This window comes from Somniosus microcephalus, chromosome 4, assembly GCF_052327205.1.
Source record: "Somniosus microcephalus isolate GS21.2 chromosome 4, FLI_Smic_1.0, whole genome shotgun sequence".
Taxonomy (NCBI): domain Eukaryota; kingdom Metazoa; phylum Chordata; class Chondrichthyes; order Squaliformes; family Somniosidae; genus Somniosus; species Somniosus microcephalus.
Genome location: NC_140990.1, coordinates 166,960,295 through 166,976,012, shown reverse-complemented (window position 1 = coordinate 166,976,012; position 15,718 = coordinate 166,960,295). Strand labels below are relative to the sequence as shown.

Genomic DNA, 15,718 nt, shown 5'->3' with positions numbered 1-15,718 from the left:
CGCCTTCCCCCAGTGGCTGAAGAGCTCCTCCCAGAGTCGCAATGTGGATTCCGCCCACTAAGGGGCACAATGGACATGATCTTCACCGCGTGTCAACTACAAGAGAAATGCAGGGGACAGCACCAACTGCTGTACATGGCCTTCTTTGACCACACAAAGGCCTTCGACACTGTCAACTGTGAGGGATTATGGAGTGTCCTCCTCAAATTCGGCTGCCCACAAAAGTTTGTCACTATCCTCCACCTGCTTCACAACGACATGCAAGCCGTGATCCTGACCAATGGATCCACCACAAACCGAATTCACGTACGGACCGGGGTCAAGCAAGGCTGTGTCATCGCACCAACGCTCTTCTCAATCTTCCTGGCTGCAATGCTCCATCTCACCCTCAGTAAGCTACAAAATGCACTGCAGCAACTGGCCAAGGCTTCTTAGACAGCACCTTTCAAACCCTTGACCTCTACCACCTAGAAGGACAAGGGCAGCAGGCACATGGGAACACCACCACCTCCAAGTTTCCCACCAAGTCACACACCATCCTGACTTGGAAGTATATGGCCGTTCCTTCATCGTCGCTTGGTCAAAATCCTGGAACTCCCTCCCTTACAGCACTGTGGGAGTACCTTCACCACACAGACTGCAGCGGTTCAAGAAGGCGGCTCACCACCACCTTCTCAAGGGCAATTAGGGATGGGCAATAAATGCTGGCCTCGCCAGCGACACCCTCATCCCAGGAACGAATTTAAAAAAAAATGAACATCCATAATTATGGAGTCACTGCATTTGTTTTTTTTTCCGTTTTCAAGTGAAATCTATTGGATAGGCTGCTGAGATGGCTACATTATTAAATCCACTGCCTGATGTGATGTGGAGCCATAGTGTCCAGGAATGTTGCGGGTTTGATCCCTGCTCTATATTGAGCTAATTAATGATGGGACTGTAGTTGTGGCACTACTAGAGTGGTGTGGGGGGGGGGAAAGACAGCCAGAATCCCTACTCCTGATCACAACCAGTGTTCCCTGCTGGTATGTGTGAATGTCTGGTGAGGATATCAGGCTTAATTGTGATGCCCTCCACAGTTGAGTAACCTGTTGATAATGCCTTGCACATGAAGGATGGGCACTTGCATGAGGCACTGGATGGTTGGCAGGTACTGCAGAACTATCCCAGCAACGGTCAGTGCCTTTAGGAGAAGATGTACTTCGGTGGAGATGCAGGCTGATGGATTATGTGGGGTTTTTAATAACCAGTGATCCCTATTCTGGATTAAAGAGGTATTGCAGAGTGTTTGTGCTTTGGTTTCAGATGCTGCTGTTCTGAACAACATGGCCCACACTTTTGGCCTCCTGGAGACTGTGAAGAAGGTTTTGGACAACAGGAAGAGTCAGACCGATCAAAGCCAGGAACAGATTCACAGTGACCTTGCGGGTAAGTTGCCTTCCCCCCCTCCCCGTGATCCTGACCAATGGATCCACCACAAACCGAATTCACGTACGGACCGGGGTCAAGCAAGGCTGTGTCATCGCACCAACGCTCCTCTCAATCTTCCTGGCTGCAATGCTCCATCTCACCCTCAGTAGGCTCCCCGCTGGAGTGAAGCTAATCTACAGAACAAACGGGAAACTGTTCAACCTCCGTCACCTCCAGTCCAGATCCAAGGTCGTCCCATCCTCTGTCATCGAATTACAGTATGCAGACGATGCTTGCGTCTGTGCACACTCTGAGGTCAAACTCCAAACCATCGTCAACACCTTCACCGAAGCATACGAGAGCATGGGTCTTACATTAAACATCCGTAAGACAAAAGTCCTCTACCAACCTGCCCCCACCACACAGTACTGCTCCCCGATTATCAAAATCCATGACGAGGCCTTGGACAACGTAGACCACTTTCCATACCTTGGGAGCCTACTGTCAACAAGGGCAGACGTCGATGACGAAGTCCAACACCACCTTCAGTGTGCCAGTGAAGTCTCTGGTCGCCTGAGGAAGAGCGTGTTTGAAGACCAGGACCTCAAACCCAGCATCAAGCTCATGGTCTACAGAGCAGTAGTGATACTCGCCCTCCTGTATGCTTCAGAGACATGGACCAGTACAGCAGGCACCTCAAAGCACTGGAGAGGTACCACAAACGCTGCCTCCGCAAGATCCTGCAAATCCATTGGCAGGATAGGCGCACCAACGTCAGTGTTCTCGCTCAGGCCAACATCGCCAGCATCAAAGCTTTGACCACGTTCGATCAGCTCAGATGGACGGGCCATATCGTCCGCATGCCCGATACAAAACTCCCAAAACAAGCGCTCTACTTGGAGCTCCGACATGGCAAGAGAGCCCCAGGTGGGCAGAGGAAATGCTTCAAGGACACCCTCAAAGCCTCCTTGAAAAAGTGCAACATCCCCACCGACACCTGGGAATCCCTGGCCCCAGACCACGCAAAGTGGAGGAGAAGCATCCGGGAAGGTGTCGAACACCTCAAGTCTCTTCGCCGGGAGCAAGCGGAAGCCAAGCACAAACAGTGGAAGGAGCGCACGTCAACCCAAGCACCCCACCCACCCGCCCCTTCAACCACCATCTGCCCCACCTGTGACAGAGGCTGTAGGTCCCGCATTGGACTCATTAGTCACCATCGAACTCATTTTTGGCGTGGAAGCAAGTCATCCTCGGTTCCGAGGGACTGCCTAAGAAGAAGAAGAAGAAGACATCTTAGTTCACAGTACCTTATATACATTCATGAAATATCTTTCCTTATTCATTGTTGGCTTCTGCATCTCACAGTTTCCATGGATCTACAGTACACTTAACTCATAATCACACAAACATCTGGTGTTACTCTCTTCACAATGGCTTAGAAAATTACAGATTTATTATATAAAAATTACAAAACTGTTAATTTAGCTGCAACCACGTTGTGTAAGAAATTTTCTTGTGGAGTGCAAATCAAATATTGATCAACTAAACCTGGCCTGTCCTGTTACATAATCCCTTGGAGTATTTCTTCTCTATTCATTATAAATATGCAAACACAAATACTAAATTGGTACTAGTAAATTTACTAGTACCAACAGCACCAGGGTTGAAGGTGCAGGTCTTTTCCAAAGCCATTGTAGGTTTGGCCTAAAGGTTCTAAACTTCCCAGCTTTCAAGCCGCTTTTGAAGGAATCATTTCCATGCACACTGAATAAAACAATATGAGGTATCAGTATTCAATTGCACATTGACCTTTTAGTACTATCCATCTCTACCAATATTCTATTCCTGATTAACAAAGTAAGCTCCTATGATGTGCGAAAGTGAGCAATACAGGAAATAATGAATACTTTTAAGTGTTTGTAAGTCAGTCACCTCATTAGAGATCAAATGACACCATGAACCACAAGAGCAAAATCTGAGTGGTTTATAAACATTCACATGAAACCTTCCTGAAGCACTACCTTGTAACCATTTCCATTATCGTTTTTAGTATTTATACAGTAGAGTTTGTAGGTGTAGTTTAGTTTCATATTTTGGTGAGATCAAGTTAATGGTAAACACCAAGAGCCAGTGTAAGCTGAGTGGTTAGTACATGATAAGATTACACTGAAAATTCATTGAGTGAAACTTTGTGGTATCAAATATAAACTAACAGCCAATATCTGAAAAATGAACTACAAAAAGAATGAAGAAAAATATTTCCTCACCTGTTAATATCCCAGATCCTAACAGTGTTATCCATGGAACAAGATGCTACAAAGTCACCACAGGTGTGCCATGCACAGCCCCAGACAGCATGAAGGTGTCCTGTAAATGTGAGTACACAATCAACCTTTGCGAAATCCCATATCTTCACTGTTTGGTCTCCACTGGCAGTAGCAAGCATGTTTCCACTGCAGAAAAAGGAAATAATAGGGTGAGATTTTGATAGTGTTTCTCTTTGATTTTGTCTCCTGTATGCATTCATATTACAATCAGAAGGGTGGGACATTCCAGCTCATCAATGCATGACAAACTGACAGAAAGAATCCTACTCTGGGAAGAACAGATCACACTAATTTAATTTCCTCTTGTCTGAGATAAAGCATTCTGTTAGATTGCTTCATAGAAAGATAGCAATTGCTAGACGAAAGTAGACCAAGGTCCACCTAGTTCGCTTTCTACCATCCCGGTAGTTGGAAGAAACAATGATAATGGAGTTGTTGACTAATCATCGCAATTAATATCTATCAATTAGCCTACAACAGGCCCAGAGGTTAATTCAGAGAGGTTCAACAAAAAGTGATATAACTTCTTCAGTCAGGATACAGGAATCAGAAGTCAGTTTGAGGCTGAGATTTTAACCTACAAAACTCTGGTTGAATGGCTAACATACATTTTAATACTTTGGCATAGATATTATATTCTGTGACCATAAATATTATTTTTTTTTAAATCATTCATGGTGTGTGGGCTTCGCTGGCAAGGCCAGCATGTACTGCCCATCCCTGGTTGCCCCTGAGAAGGTGGTGGTGAGCTGCCTTCTTGAACCACTGCAGGCTGTGTAGTGTAAGTACTCCCATAGTGCTGTAAGGGAGGAAGTTCCAGGATTTTGACCCAGCGACAATGAAGGAACGGCAATATATTTCCAAGTCAGGATAGTGTGTGACTTGAAGGGGAACTTGGAGGTGGTGGTATTCCCATGCACCTGCTGCCCTTGTCCTTCTAGGTGGAAGAGGTCACAGGTTTGGGAGGTGCTGCCGAATAAGCCTTGGCGAGTTGCTGCAGTGCATCTTGTAGATGGTACACACTGCAGCCACGGTACGCCGGTGGTGGAGGAAGTGAATGTTTAAGGTGGTGGATAGGGTGCCAATTAAGTAGGCTGCTTTGTCCTGGATGGTGTCGAGCTTCTTGAGTGTTGTTGGAGCTGCACTCATCCAGACAAGTGGAAAGTATTCCAACACACTCCTCACTTGTGCCTGGAAAGGCTTTGGGAAGTCAGGAGGTGAGACACTTGCCACAGAATACCTAACTTCATACCTGCTCTTGTTGCCAAAGAATTTATGTGGCTGGTCCAGTTAAGTTTCTGGTCTATGGTGACCCCCAGGATGTTGATGGTGGGGGATTTGGCGATGGTAATGCCATTGAATGTCAAGGGGAGGTGGTTAGACTCTCGCTTGTTGGAGATAGTCATTGACTGGCACTTCTGTGGCGCGAATGTTACCTGCCACTTATCAGCCCAAGCCTGAACGTCGTCCAGGTCTTGTTGCATGCGGGCATGGACAGCTTCATTATCTGAGGAGTCATGAATGGCACTGAACACTGTGCAGTCATCAGAGAACATCCCCATTTCTGACCTTATGTTGGAGGGATGGTTGTTGATGAAGCAGCTGAAGATGGTTGGGCCGAGGACACTGCCCTGAGGAATTCCTGCAGCGATGTCCTGGGGTTGTGATGATGTGATTGACCTTCAACCACCACAACCATCTTCCTTTGTGCTAGGTATGACTCCAGCCAGTGGAGCGTTTTCCTCCCAATTCCCATTGACTTCAGTTTTACAAGGGCTCCTTGATGCCACACTCGGTCAAATGCTGCCTTGATGTCAAGGGCAGTCACTCTCACCTCACCTCTGGAATTTAGCTCCATTGTCCATGTTTGGAACAAGGCTGTAATGAGATCGGGAGCCGAGTGGTCTTGGTGGAACCCAAACTGGGCATTAGTGAGCAGGTTATTAGTGAGTAAGTGCCGCTTGATAGCACTGTCGATGACACCTTCCATCACTTTGCTGATGATTGAGAGTAGGCTGATGGGGTGATAATTGGCCGGGTTTGATTTGTCCTGCTTTTTGTGGACAGGACATACCTGGGCAGTTTTCCACATTGTCGGATAGATGCCAGTGTTGTAGCTGTACTGGAACAGCTTGGCTAACGGTGCGGTTAGTTCTGGAGCACAAGTCTTCAGCACGATAGCCGGGATGTTGTCGGGGCCCATAGCTTTTGCTGTATCCAGTGTACTCAGCCATTTCTTGATATCACATGGAGTGAATCGAATTGGCTGAAGACTGGCTTCTGTGATGGTGGGGACCTCAGGAGTACGCCAATATGGATCATCCACTCGGCACTTCTGGCTGAAGATGGTTGCAAACGCTTCAGCCTTGTCTTTTGCACTCACGTGTTGGGCTCCACCATCATTGATGGGGATATTCATAGAGCCTCTTCCTCCCGTTAGTTGTTTAATGGTCCACCACCATTCATGACTGGATGTGGTAGGACTGCAGAGCTTTGATCTGATCTGTTGATTGTGGGATCACTTAGCCCTGTCTATAGCATGTTGCTTCCACTTTTTAGCATGCATGTAGTCCTGTGTTGCAGCTTCCCCAGGTTGGCACCTCATTTTTAGGTACGCCTGGTGCTGCTCCTGGCATGCTCTTCTACACTCCTTATTGAACTAGGGTTGGTCTCCTGGCTTGATGGTAATGGTAGGGTGAGGGATATGCCAGGTTACAGATTGTGGTGGAATACAATTCTGCTGCTGGCCCACAGCGCCTAATGGATGCCCAGTTTTGAGCTGCTAGGTCTGTTCTGAATGCATCCCATTTAGCACAGTGGTCGTGCCACACAACACGATGGAGGGTGTCCTCAGTGTGAAGATGGGACTTTGTCTCCACAAGGACTGTGCTGTGGTCACTGCTACCAATACTGTCATGGACAGATGCATCTGTGAGGTAGATTGGTGAGGACGAGGTCAAGTAGGTTTTTCCCTTGTGTTGGTTCTCTCACCACCTGTCGCAGTTATGTCCCAGACTGGCAGTTATGTCCTTCAGGACTCAGCCAGCTCAGTCAGTAGTGGTGCTACTGAGCCACTCTTGGTGATGGACATTGAAGTCCCCCATCCAGAGTGCATTCTGTGCCCTTGCTACTCTCAGTGCTTCTTCAAAGTGGTGTTCAATGTTTGTAATAAAACACTGGAGCAGGCGATTGGCTCAATGGCCTTATGTATTAGTGTACCAACATGTTGCTATTCAGGTAAGATCTGGATAAATGTCCACAATTCCACAAATGGTATGTGTTCATAGAGTAGTTCAGTACAAGGAAGACAGGAAAATTAGTGGATGAATCAATACTTGCCAGTTTATGTAAAATAGAAAACTGTACTGATATTGTCTTAAAAATGCAACTAAATTGTCTTTTTATTAAAAATTCTCATTAAACATTGAAAGTAAGTTTCCATTTAGAAACCTTTTCTAACTAAATATAGCCATGCTCTCTGAAATCTTGTGAAATAAAAATTAGCCTGGTTTATTCAGTTTTGTAGATTCAGATCTTATTTGGGATAGAATTCACTTCCTTTGATTACATTTTTTTTAATCAAATGTATTTTCCAAATTAAGTGCAATAATAGTGCAGCATGGAAAATATTTGTTTGAAAATCTTATATTATAATTTGTATTTTGAAACAATACAAGTCCAAAAATTGTTAGTCTACTCGGGTCCCCATGCTGGTACATTTCCTGAAGGGAATCTCCTGTAATAGGCTCTCTAATAGTAGTGTCATAATACTTCAAAAGAAGCACTTGATGAAAAGAGCAATCTGAGGATTATTTCTCATGAAGGTTTCTAGGGCTTCTCTGATTTGATGTAAGATGACGGGGAAAATGTTTTAAAGCAGCTCCTGATTTTACAAAAAACGGTGTACAGAGTATGATTATGACATAGAATTACATAGAATGTAGAGGAAGAGAGTGTTTGAAGACCAGAACCTCAAACCCGGCACTAAGCTCATGGTCTACAGAGCAATAGTGATACCCGCCCTCCTGTATACTTCAGAGACATGGACCATGTATAGCAGGCACCTCAACGCACTGGAGAGGTACCACCAACGCTGCCTCCGCAAGATCTAGCAAATCCAATGGCAGGATAGACGCACCAACATCAGTGTTCTCGCTCAGGCCAACATCCCCAACATCGAAGCTTTGACCACGTTCGATCAACTCCAATGGACGGGTCACATCGTCCACAAGCCCGATACGAGACTCCCAAAACAAGCGCTCTACTCGGAGCTCCGGCACTTCAAGAGAGCCCCAGGTGGGCAGAGGAACCGCTTCAAGGACACCCTCAAAGCCTCCTTGAAAAAGTGCAACATCCCACCGACACCTGGGAATCCCTGGCCCAAGACTGCACAAACTGGAGGAGAAGCATCAGAGAAGGCGCCGAACACCTCGAGTCTCTTCGCCGGGAGCAAGCGGAAGCCAAGCACAAGCAGCGCAGGGAGCGCACGTCAACTCAAGCACCCACCCACCTGCCCCTTCAACCACCGTCTGTCCCGCATTGGACTCATCAGTCACCTGAGAACTCATTTTTAATGTGGAAGCAAGTCATCCTCAGTTCCAAGGGACTGCCTAAGAAGAGATGACATAGAATTACATAGAATGTACAGCCCAGAAACAGGCCTTTCGGCCCAACGGGTCCATACCGGTGTTTATGCACCTCCCAGCCTTCTTCTCTATGTCTACCTTATCAAACCTCTTCATAATCTTAAAGACCTCTAATAGATCACCCCTCAGCCTTCTCTTTGAGAGAAAAGAGCCCTAGCCTGTTCAATCTTTAGACAAGTCTAATTATTGTTTTACTTCATTTCCAAGTTGTACGATGTTTAAACAAATAGAAGATCCAAATAGAAATGTCAGCGATGCCATACAAAAAGTTGTGAAACCAGAGGAACAGGAGTAGGCCATTCAGCCCCTTGAGCCTGTTCCACCATTCAATGAGATCATGGCTGATCTGCATCCGAACTCCATCCACCCACCTTGGCTCCATATCTCTTTAGACACTCGGCTAAAAAAATCTATCAGTCTCAGATTTTAAATTATTAATTGACCTAGCATCTACTGCCTTTTGTGAGAGTTCTGCACTTCTACCACCCTTTGCATGAAGAAGTATTTCCTAACTCCTCTCCTGAATGACCTGGCTCTGATTTAAGGTTATGCCCCCTTGTCCTAGACTCCCCCACCAGCGGGAAATAGTTTCTCTCTACCTACCCTATCAATTCCTTTCAAAATCCTATAAAACTCAATCAAATCACCACTTAACCTTCTATATTCCAGGGAATACAAACCTAGTTTACGTAATCTCTCCTCATGATGTAACCCTTGGAGCCCGGTAACATTCTGGTGGATCTGCACCGCACTCCTTCCAAGGCCAATACAGGTAGACTACCCTTTATCCGGACTTCCGAAAACCGAAACCCTCTAAAAACCGAAGGTTTTTTCGTTCAGCGTAAGTCGTGCGTACGACTTACGCTGAACGAAAAAACCTTCGGTTTTTAGAGGGTTCCGGTTGCGGAAGTTCGGATAAAGGGTAAGTCGTGCGCACGACCCCCCGCCGACCCCCCCGCAGACCCCGCCGGCCCCGACAACCGCCGACCCCGCCAACCGCCGACCCCCCCGCGGACCCCGCCGGCCCCGACAACCGCCGACCCCGCCAGCCCCGACAACCGCCGACCCCCCCGCGGACCCCGCCGGCCCCGACAACCGCCGACCCCGCTGGCCCCGACAACCGCCGACCCCGTCAGCCCCGACAACCGCCGACCCCCCCCGCGGACCCCGCCGGCCCCGACAACCGCCGACCCCGACTGACTTACGCTGAGCGTCAGCGTAAGTCGTGCGCACGACCCCCCGCTGACCCCCCCGCGGACCCCCGCCGACCCACCTTCCGAAATCCGAAATTCTCCTTTATCCGAAACTCGGCTGGTCCCGAGGTTTTCGGATAAAGGATAGTCTACCTGTATATCCTTTCTAAGGTGTGGTGCCCAGAACTCCAGGTGTGGTCTAACCAGAGCTTTGTTTAGCTGTATCAACACTTCCTCCCCTTTATATTCTAGCCCTCTAGTTATAAAGGCTAACATTCCATTCAACTTTTTGATTTATTTTGCACCGGACTGCTACATTTTAGTGATCTGTTTACATGGACTCCTGAATCTCTTTGGACCCCCACTATGCCTAGCTTTTCACCACTTAAATAATACTCGGATCTATTCTTTTTTGGTCCAAAATGGATGGCCTCACACTTACCTCCGTTGAAATCCATCTGCCACAGTTTTGCCCACTCACTTCATTTATCAGTGTCTCTATGTAATTTTATGCTCCCGTCTACACTACTTAATATGCCACCAATCTTTGCATCATCGGCAAACTTGGATATATGGCTCTCTATTATGTTATCTAAGTCATTAATAAATATAGTGAATAGTTGATGGCCCAGCACAGATCCTGTGGGACACCACTAGTCACTAACTTCCAATTTGAGTACATACCCATTATCTCTACTCTCGGTCTTCTATCGCAAACCATTCTCCTAACCAGGTCAATAATTTGCCCTCAATTCCATGAGCTTTCATTTTAGCTAACAGGCTCTTATGTGGAACCTTATTGAATGTCTTCTGGAAGTCCACATAAACTACATCCATAGACATTCCCTTGTCGACTACTTTAATTACTTCCTCAAAAAATTAAATTACTTTCAGCCACAAAGGAGCTCTGTGTATGTGCACTTGAACACACAAGCACAGAATCTTTCACCGGTGTGATATCCGAGTGGTAAGGTCAGAAACTGAGAGAAGCGAGATATTAGGAACAAAACCCAACTGTTTATTTACACAGTGTAGCAGAGAAACATATTTCTTACAAGCTGGAGGCAAGGCACAATTCTTACTGCACGAGCACAAGATGGAGGATCAACCTCTGAGTCATACCCATAATGCAATGCCACATTACCGTATTAACTGGTGTACCAGGACATTGAATACATGACCCATTACCTTAAATACTGGTGAATGTGAACCCTTAATATTTGGCTCCATCTGGTGGATAACTTAAACATTACACCCCAGCTTACTATAACCGGACAGCTTATTGCGATGTTATGACATTAAAAAGAATCAAAGTAAGTTTATAATGACTCCAGTAGCTTCAATGGACTGCCTAGGTTTTTTTTAAATGTTAGTAAGACAGAAGTTATACTATAATGTAACTGTGATCAATATGAGGAAAGTCAAAGATGAGGAAGAAACACCGAGTAACCTTGTTGGATCTCTGAGTAAGGAAGCTAGTAGCCACACATACATAAGTGGGATATTTATGCTACACTGTTTCTTAAACGCAAATCAAGAGTCTGGTGAGAGAAGTAACATCAAGTCAGTTCATTCTGTAAGTCACAATTTTCTATTTATAGGCATAAGTAAGCATAGGTAGGAACAATCAAAACGTATCAAGGTTTTGATCAGATAAAGCCAATTATTGAATGCTCTGGAGGCCCACGGAATCATCAAAGAGAGACAAACTTTTCTCTCATGAGGGATGTGTTGGGCAGGTTGTAGCTTAATGCAATCACATGGAGTGCTGTAAGGCTTGACCTAGTGCCTCGTGCAGCCCTCATGGTATCATGAGGGATAAACCTCTGCGAGAGACTAGTTTCCCACATTCTAAAACAGATTTAGAATGCGAAAGTACATAGCCGAATCCTGGATTAGAACCATGATGTATGCTGCAGCTCCCAGTGTAAGGCTGTACAGGAGACTCACCGGCTTAGATTATCTCTGCTCTAGATTGACTGAAGGAATGGAAAATCTAGCCCACCTACTTCTGCTGATTGAAAAGTGAGGCAAGGTCACCCCATTCTATTTGATGTCTTCATTAATGATGTGTTGGCATCGTGAGGGATAAACCCCTGTGAGAGACCAGTTCCTCACATTGTAAAACAGATTTATAATAGAAATCTCAGATTCCAAGATATCCAACCTAGGTAGCCCAGCTCTTTAAAAAGACAAATCTGTCAGTAACTAGAGGTTGGGATTAGGCAGAATATGTAGCCGTATCCCTGAGATAGGAGGTTTCTTCGCAAAGTACCAAGAAAGTTGGACTAAGTCCTGTATTTCACTGTTACCTGAGCTAGAAGTAACAAAGCGATACAGTTTTTATTCTCAAGGTACCAAGGAAGGGATATGGAGCGATAACAAATGTAAAGAACCCTCCTTTCAAAGGTTTGGTATTTTGGCACAGCATTTGTACAAGATGCGGCTGTGCTATGCAATTGTACAATTCTATGAAACTGCTTTCCTCAGCATGTTTATGGTGGGGGATTTGGCGATGGTAATGCTATTGAATGCGATTAGGCTCTCTCTAGTTGGCGATGGTCATTGCCTGGCACTTGTGTAACACGAGTGTTACTTGCCACTTATCATCCCAAGCCTGGATGTTGTCTTGATGCATGCGGGCACGGACTGCATTACCTGGAGAATTGCAAATGGAGCTGGGCATTGTGTAATCATGAGCAAACAGACCCATTTCTGACCTTATGATGGAAATAATGTTATTGATGAAGTAGTCGAAAATAGTTGGGCCTAAGACACTGCCCTGAGGAACTCCTGCAGTGATGCCCTGGGGCAGAGAAGATTGACCTCCAACAACCACAATCATCTTCCTTTGTGCCAGATATGACTCCAGCCACTGGTGAGTTTTGCAACTTCCTGCTCCCATCTGCACAACTTACTGCCCCTCTTAACTTAGTGTCATCTGCAACCTTGGATATATAACTCTCTGTTCCTTCATCCAAGTCATTAATAAATATGATGAAATGTTGAGGTCCCATTAAACCACAGACCTGTAGTTACCTGGTTTCTCTCTCCCACCCATCTTAAATAATGGAGTGACAGTAGAAATTTTCCAGTATAACAGCACGATTCCTGAATCAAGACAGCTTTGAAAGATTACGACTAACACGTCTACAATTTCCCTCACCTATTGTTTTAATACCCTGGGGTGGAAAACACCAGGTCCAGGAGATTTATCTATATGCAGTCCCATTATTTTCTCTATTACCATTTTCTTTGCTAATATTAAATACAATAAATTTCTCTCCTTGATTTATTTTTAGTTTTCCTTCTATTAGTGGTATTTTATCCTTTTCCTATACTGCAAAAACAGATACAAAGGGGGAAAAATTGGGTGAGTAGCGCCACCTGTTAGCGCGTAAAGAGGCAGTCAGTGGCTGTAGCGCCACTGGCTGCGCCTCCCGCGATATTCAGCAGGGGCGCTAATGGTGGCGTTAGCCATTTGCGCTGCGCCGCCACCGATGACGTCATTGGTGTGCGCAGCGCCCCATTCGCGCCCTGTTCGCGATATTTGGTAGCGAACGCCACAGTTGCGCCATTTGCTACCCGCGCCCGGTTCACGGGGCCTTACTGTGCCAGCAGCAGCGCAAGTTAAGGTGGAGGTGCGGGGCGGCCGCCTTTTTCGGCGGCCACCTTTTTCGGCGGCCGCCTGCCAGCACCTCCGTCCCTGGCCTCCTGACCCCCCCCCCGCGGCATTGCCGGCTGTTTCCCGAGAGCCCGGCACTTCTCCTTGGTGCCAGGCTCGTTTGCCGGCACTCGCGAGCGGGAATCGCGCTGTTGCAGGCCCCTCCCCCTTAACAATGGGAGGAAGGCCTGCAGTACCGCAGCGTGCCGTGCCGCAGCGTGTGGCACTGCGGCATGTTGCGCTGCAATATTCAGTTTCAGCGCCCTAAGAGGGATGCGGAGCGCCTCGAGCCTCGCTCCATCTCCCTCTAGGGGCAATGGAACTGAATATCTGACGATCGCTAAAGCTGCGAACGCTGCGCTAAATCCTGCGCTCAGGTGACTTTTGCGCCACTTTGGCGCCCCAACCCAATTTCTAGGCCAAAGTACTTTAATAAATCTGCAATAAAAATAGAAAATGCTGGAAATACTCAGCAGGTAAATCTGCTATTACTTTGTTATCTATTACCATATGGACAGCATCCTCAGTGTGAAGGTGGGATTGGGTCTCCACTGGTGGGCACTCATACCAATGCTGTCATGGACAGATGCTTCTGTCACAGGTGAGGACTAGGTCAAGTGGGTTATTCTCTCATCACCTACCGCAAGCCCAATCCAGCAGCTATGTCTTTAAAGACTTGGCCAATTCAGTTAGTGGGGGGTACTACCAAGCCACTCTTGGTGATGGATATTGAAGTCCTCCATCCAGAGTACATTGGAGCGAAGGAAATCGGGGAAGTACAAGATTCCAGAATTGGAGGAGCGCAGAGTTCTCGGAGGGTTGTAGGTTTGCCCCACCATTGTCAGCTGTGCCTTCAGTTGTCTGGGCCCTAAGCTATAGAATTCCCTCCCTAAACCTATCTGCCTCACTACCTTTCTTTCCTCCTTTAAGATGCTCCTTTAAACCTACCTCTTTGACCAAGCTTTTGGCCAACTACCCTAATATCTCCTTATGTGGCTCGGTGTTAAATTTTGTCTGATTATGCTCCTGTAAAGCACCTTGAGATGTTTTACTATGTTAAAGGCACTATATAAATGCATGTTGTTGTTGGTTTCTGTATTATTACTCCAAGTAACAACCGCTACACTACCGTACCCTTAATATTGAATATACAAAGTACATAGGAGGTGTGAACTATTTTGAACCAATTTGGAATTATTACTCGCTAAGCTATCTGTCTGCGAAGTAGTGAGAGATACACATTTAAAAATTTTTAACATTTCAGTTGTTAATGCTTGGATTATGATCAAAATGCCCTCACTAGTCACCTCTCACATTGCCCGATTATCACCTTAATTGTCAGTTAATGATATCAGAGCTGTTTCCAGTCAATCTGTGGCAGGCACAGATCAGACAGGCAAAAGATTATCTAATTATATTTCATAAACCCACAACACATAGTATAAGAACAACTGAAGGCAGCGACCAAGTATGTTGTAAAGGAATTCTGGGATGACTACTGGACCATCATTCAGATCTGTTATATTGTATAGAATCAGCTCCTTTAGGGCAAATCTGTAACCACGGTGCTATTCAACAGATAAGCTCCTACTTCTCTCGACGTTCAGTGATTTTTAACCATATCCTGATCAACAATCCTCCATCCTGAAATATGATTTTGAGTCATAAAGACTGGTATGGTGGATTGTCGCATGATAAAAGCATCATGAACACTTCCTGGGTAGCAGAAATTAATTAAATTGAGGAGGTTGTTGTATAGGGCATTCAAGGCCAGATATGTTCCATCAATTGGTCCCTGTAGGGACCCTGCCAGTCTATAGAATTGGAATGCTCTTTCTCTTTGTTTCGCAGGTTCCATTGAGAAACCTGCCTGAAAGAATATCTGTAAGCTTCTTTATACAGTGCTGAACTTCTGTCTGATTAAGGTGAGAAAGGTCATCTGAGCTCTGGTTCAGAAAATATTTAACTTCAGTATACTTAGTTACAGTATAAAATATGCAGTATACTGTAACTGTGTTGTACTGTATGCAGTATCAGGTAGTATATTGTACATGCTATTAAGCAGTTACAGTGTACTGTATACAGTATTATGCCATTATTGTATATTAAAGAAGCTTTCTTGCAGTCATGAAAATGTTATTTATCCAATAACATTTTCAAATTTATTTCTCCTCTATATGAAGAGGTGATTAGATGCCGAGATGTTTAAAATGCAACTCGCTAAGCCTTAAACATCATAGTCTTTACAATTTTAAACAAGACCCTAACTTAATATGCTAATTTGGCTATGTTTCCATTACAATTTGAGACCTCAGCTTTCTCTGTTTAAACAGTGAAGTAGAATACATAAATGATAGTGACACCTGACAGGTGACCCATTTGGCACATAGTGCACTCTAACCCCTAGTTGTACTCTGGTTCACAAAAGCCCGAATTTTAACCCAACCTGCCCAGTAGGAATGGAGCGGGATTGGGTTC

The 15,718-nt window shown here is 45.6% G+C and overlaps 1 protein-coding gene across 1 annotated transcript in view; it reads right to left on the bottom strand.

Annotated features, from left to right (window-relative positions):
- spag16 (sperm associated antigen 16) overlaps positions 1-15,718 on the bottom strand; it is a 1,547,331-nt gene that overhangs the window by 593,786 nt on the left and 937,827 nt on the right. Inside the window, exon 12 of the mRNA XM_085985427.1 lies at positions 3,678-3,863. Coding sequence (XP_085841553.1) covers positions 3,678-3,863 — 186 coding nt within the window. The remainder of the gene's footprint in view (positions 1-3,677; positions 3,864-15,718) is intronic.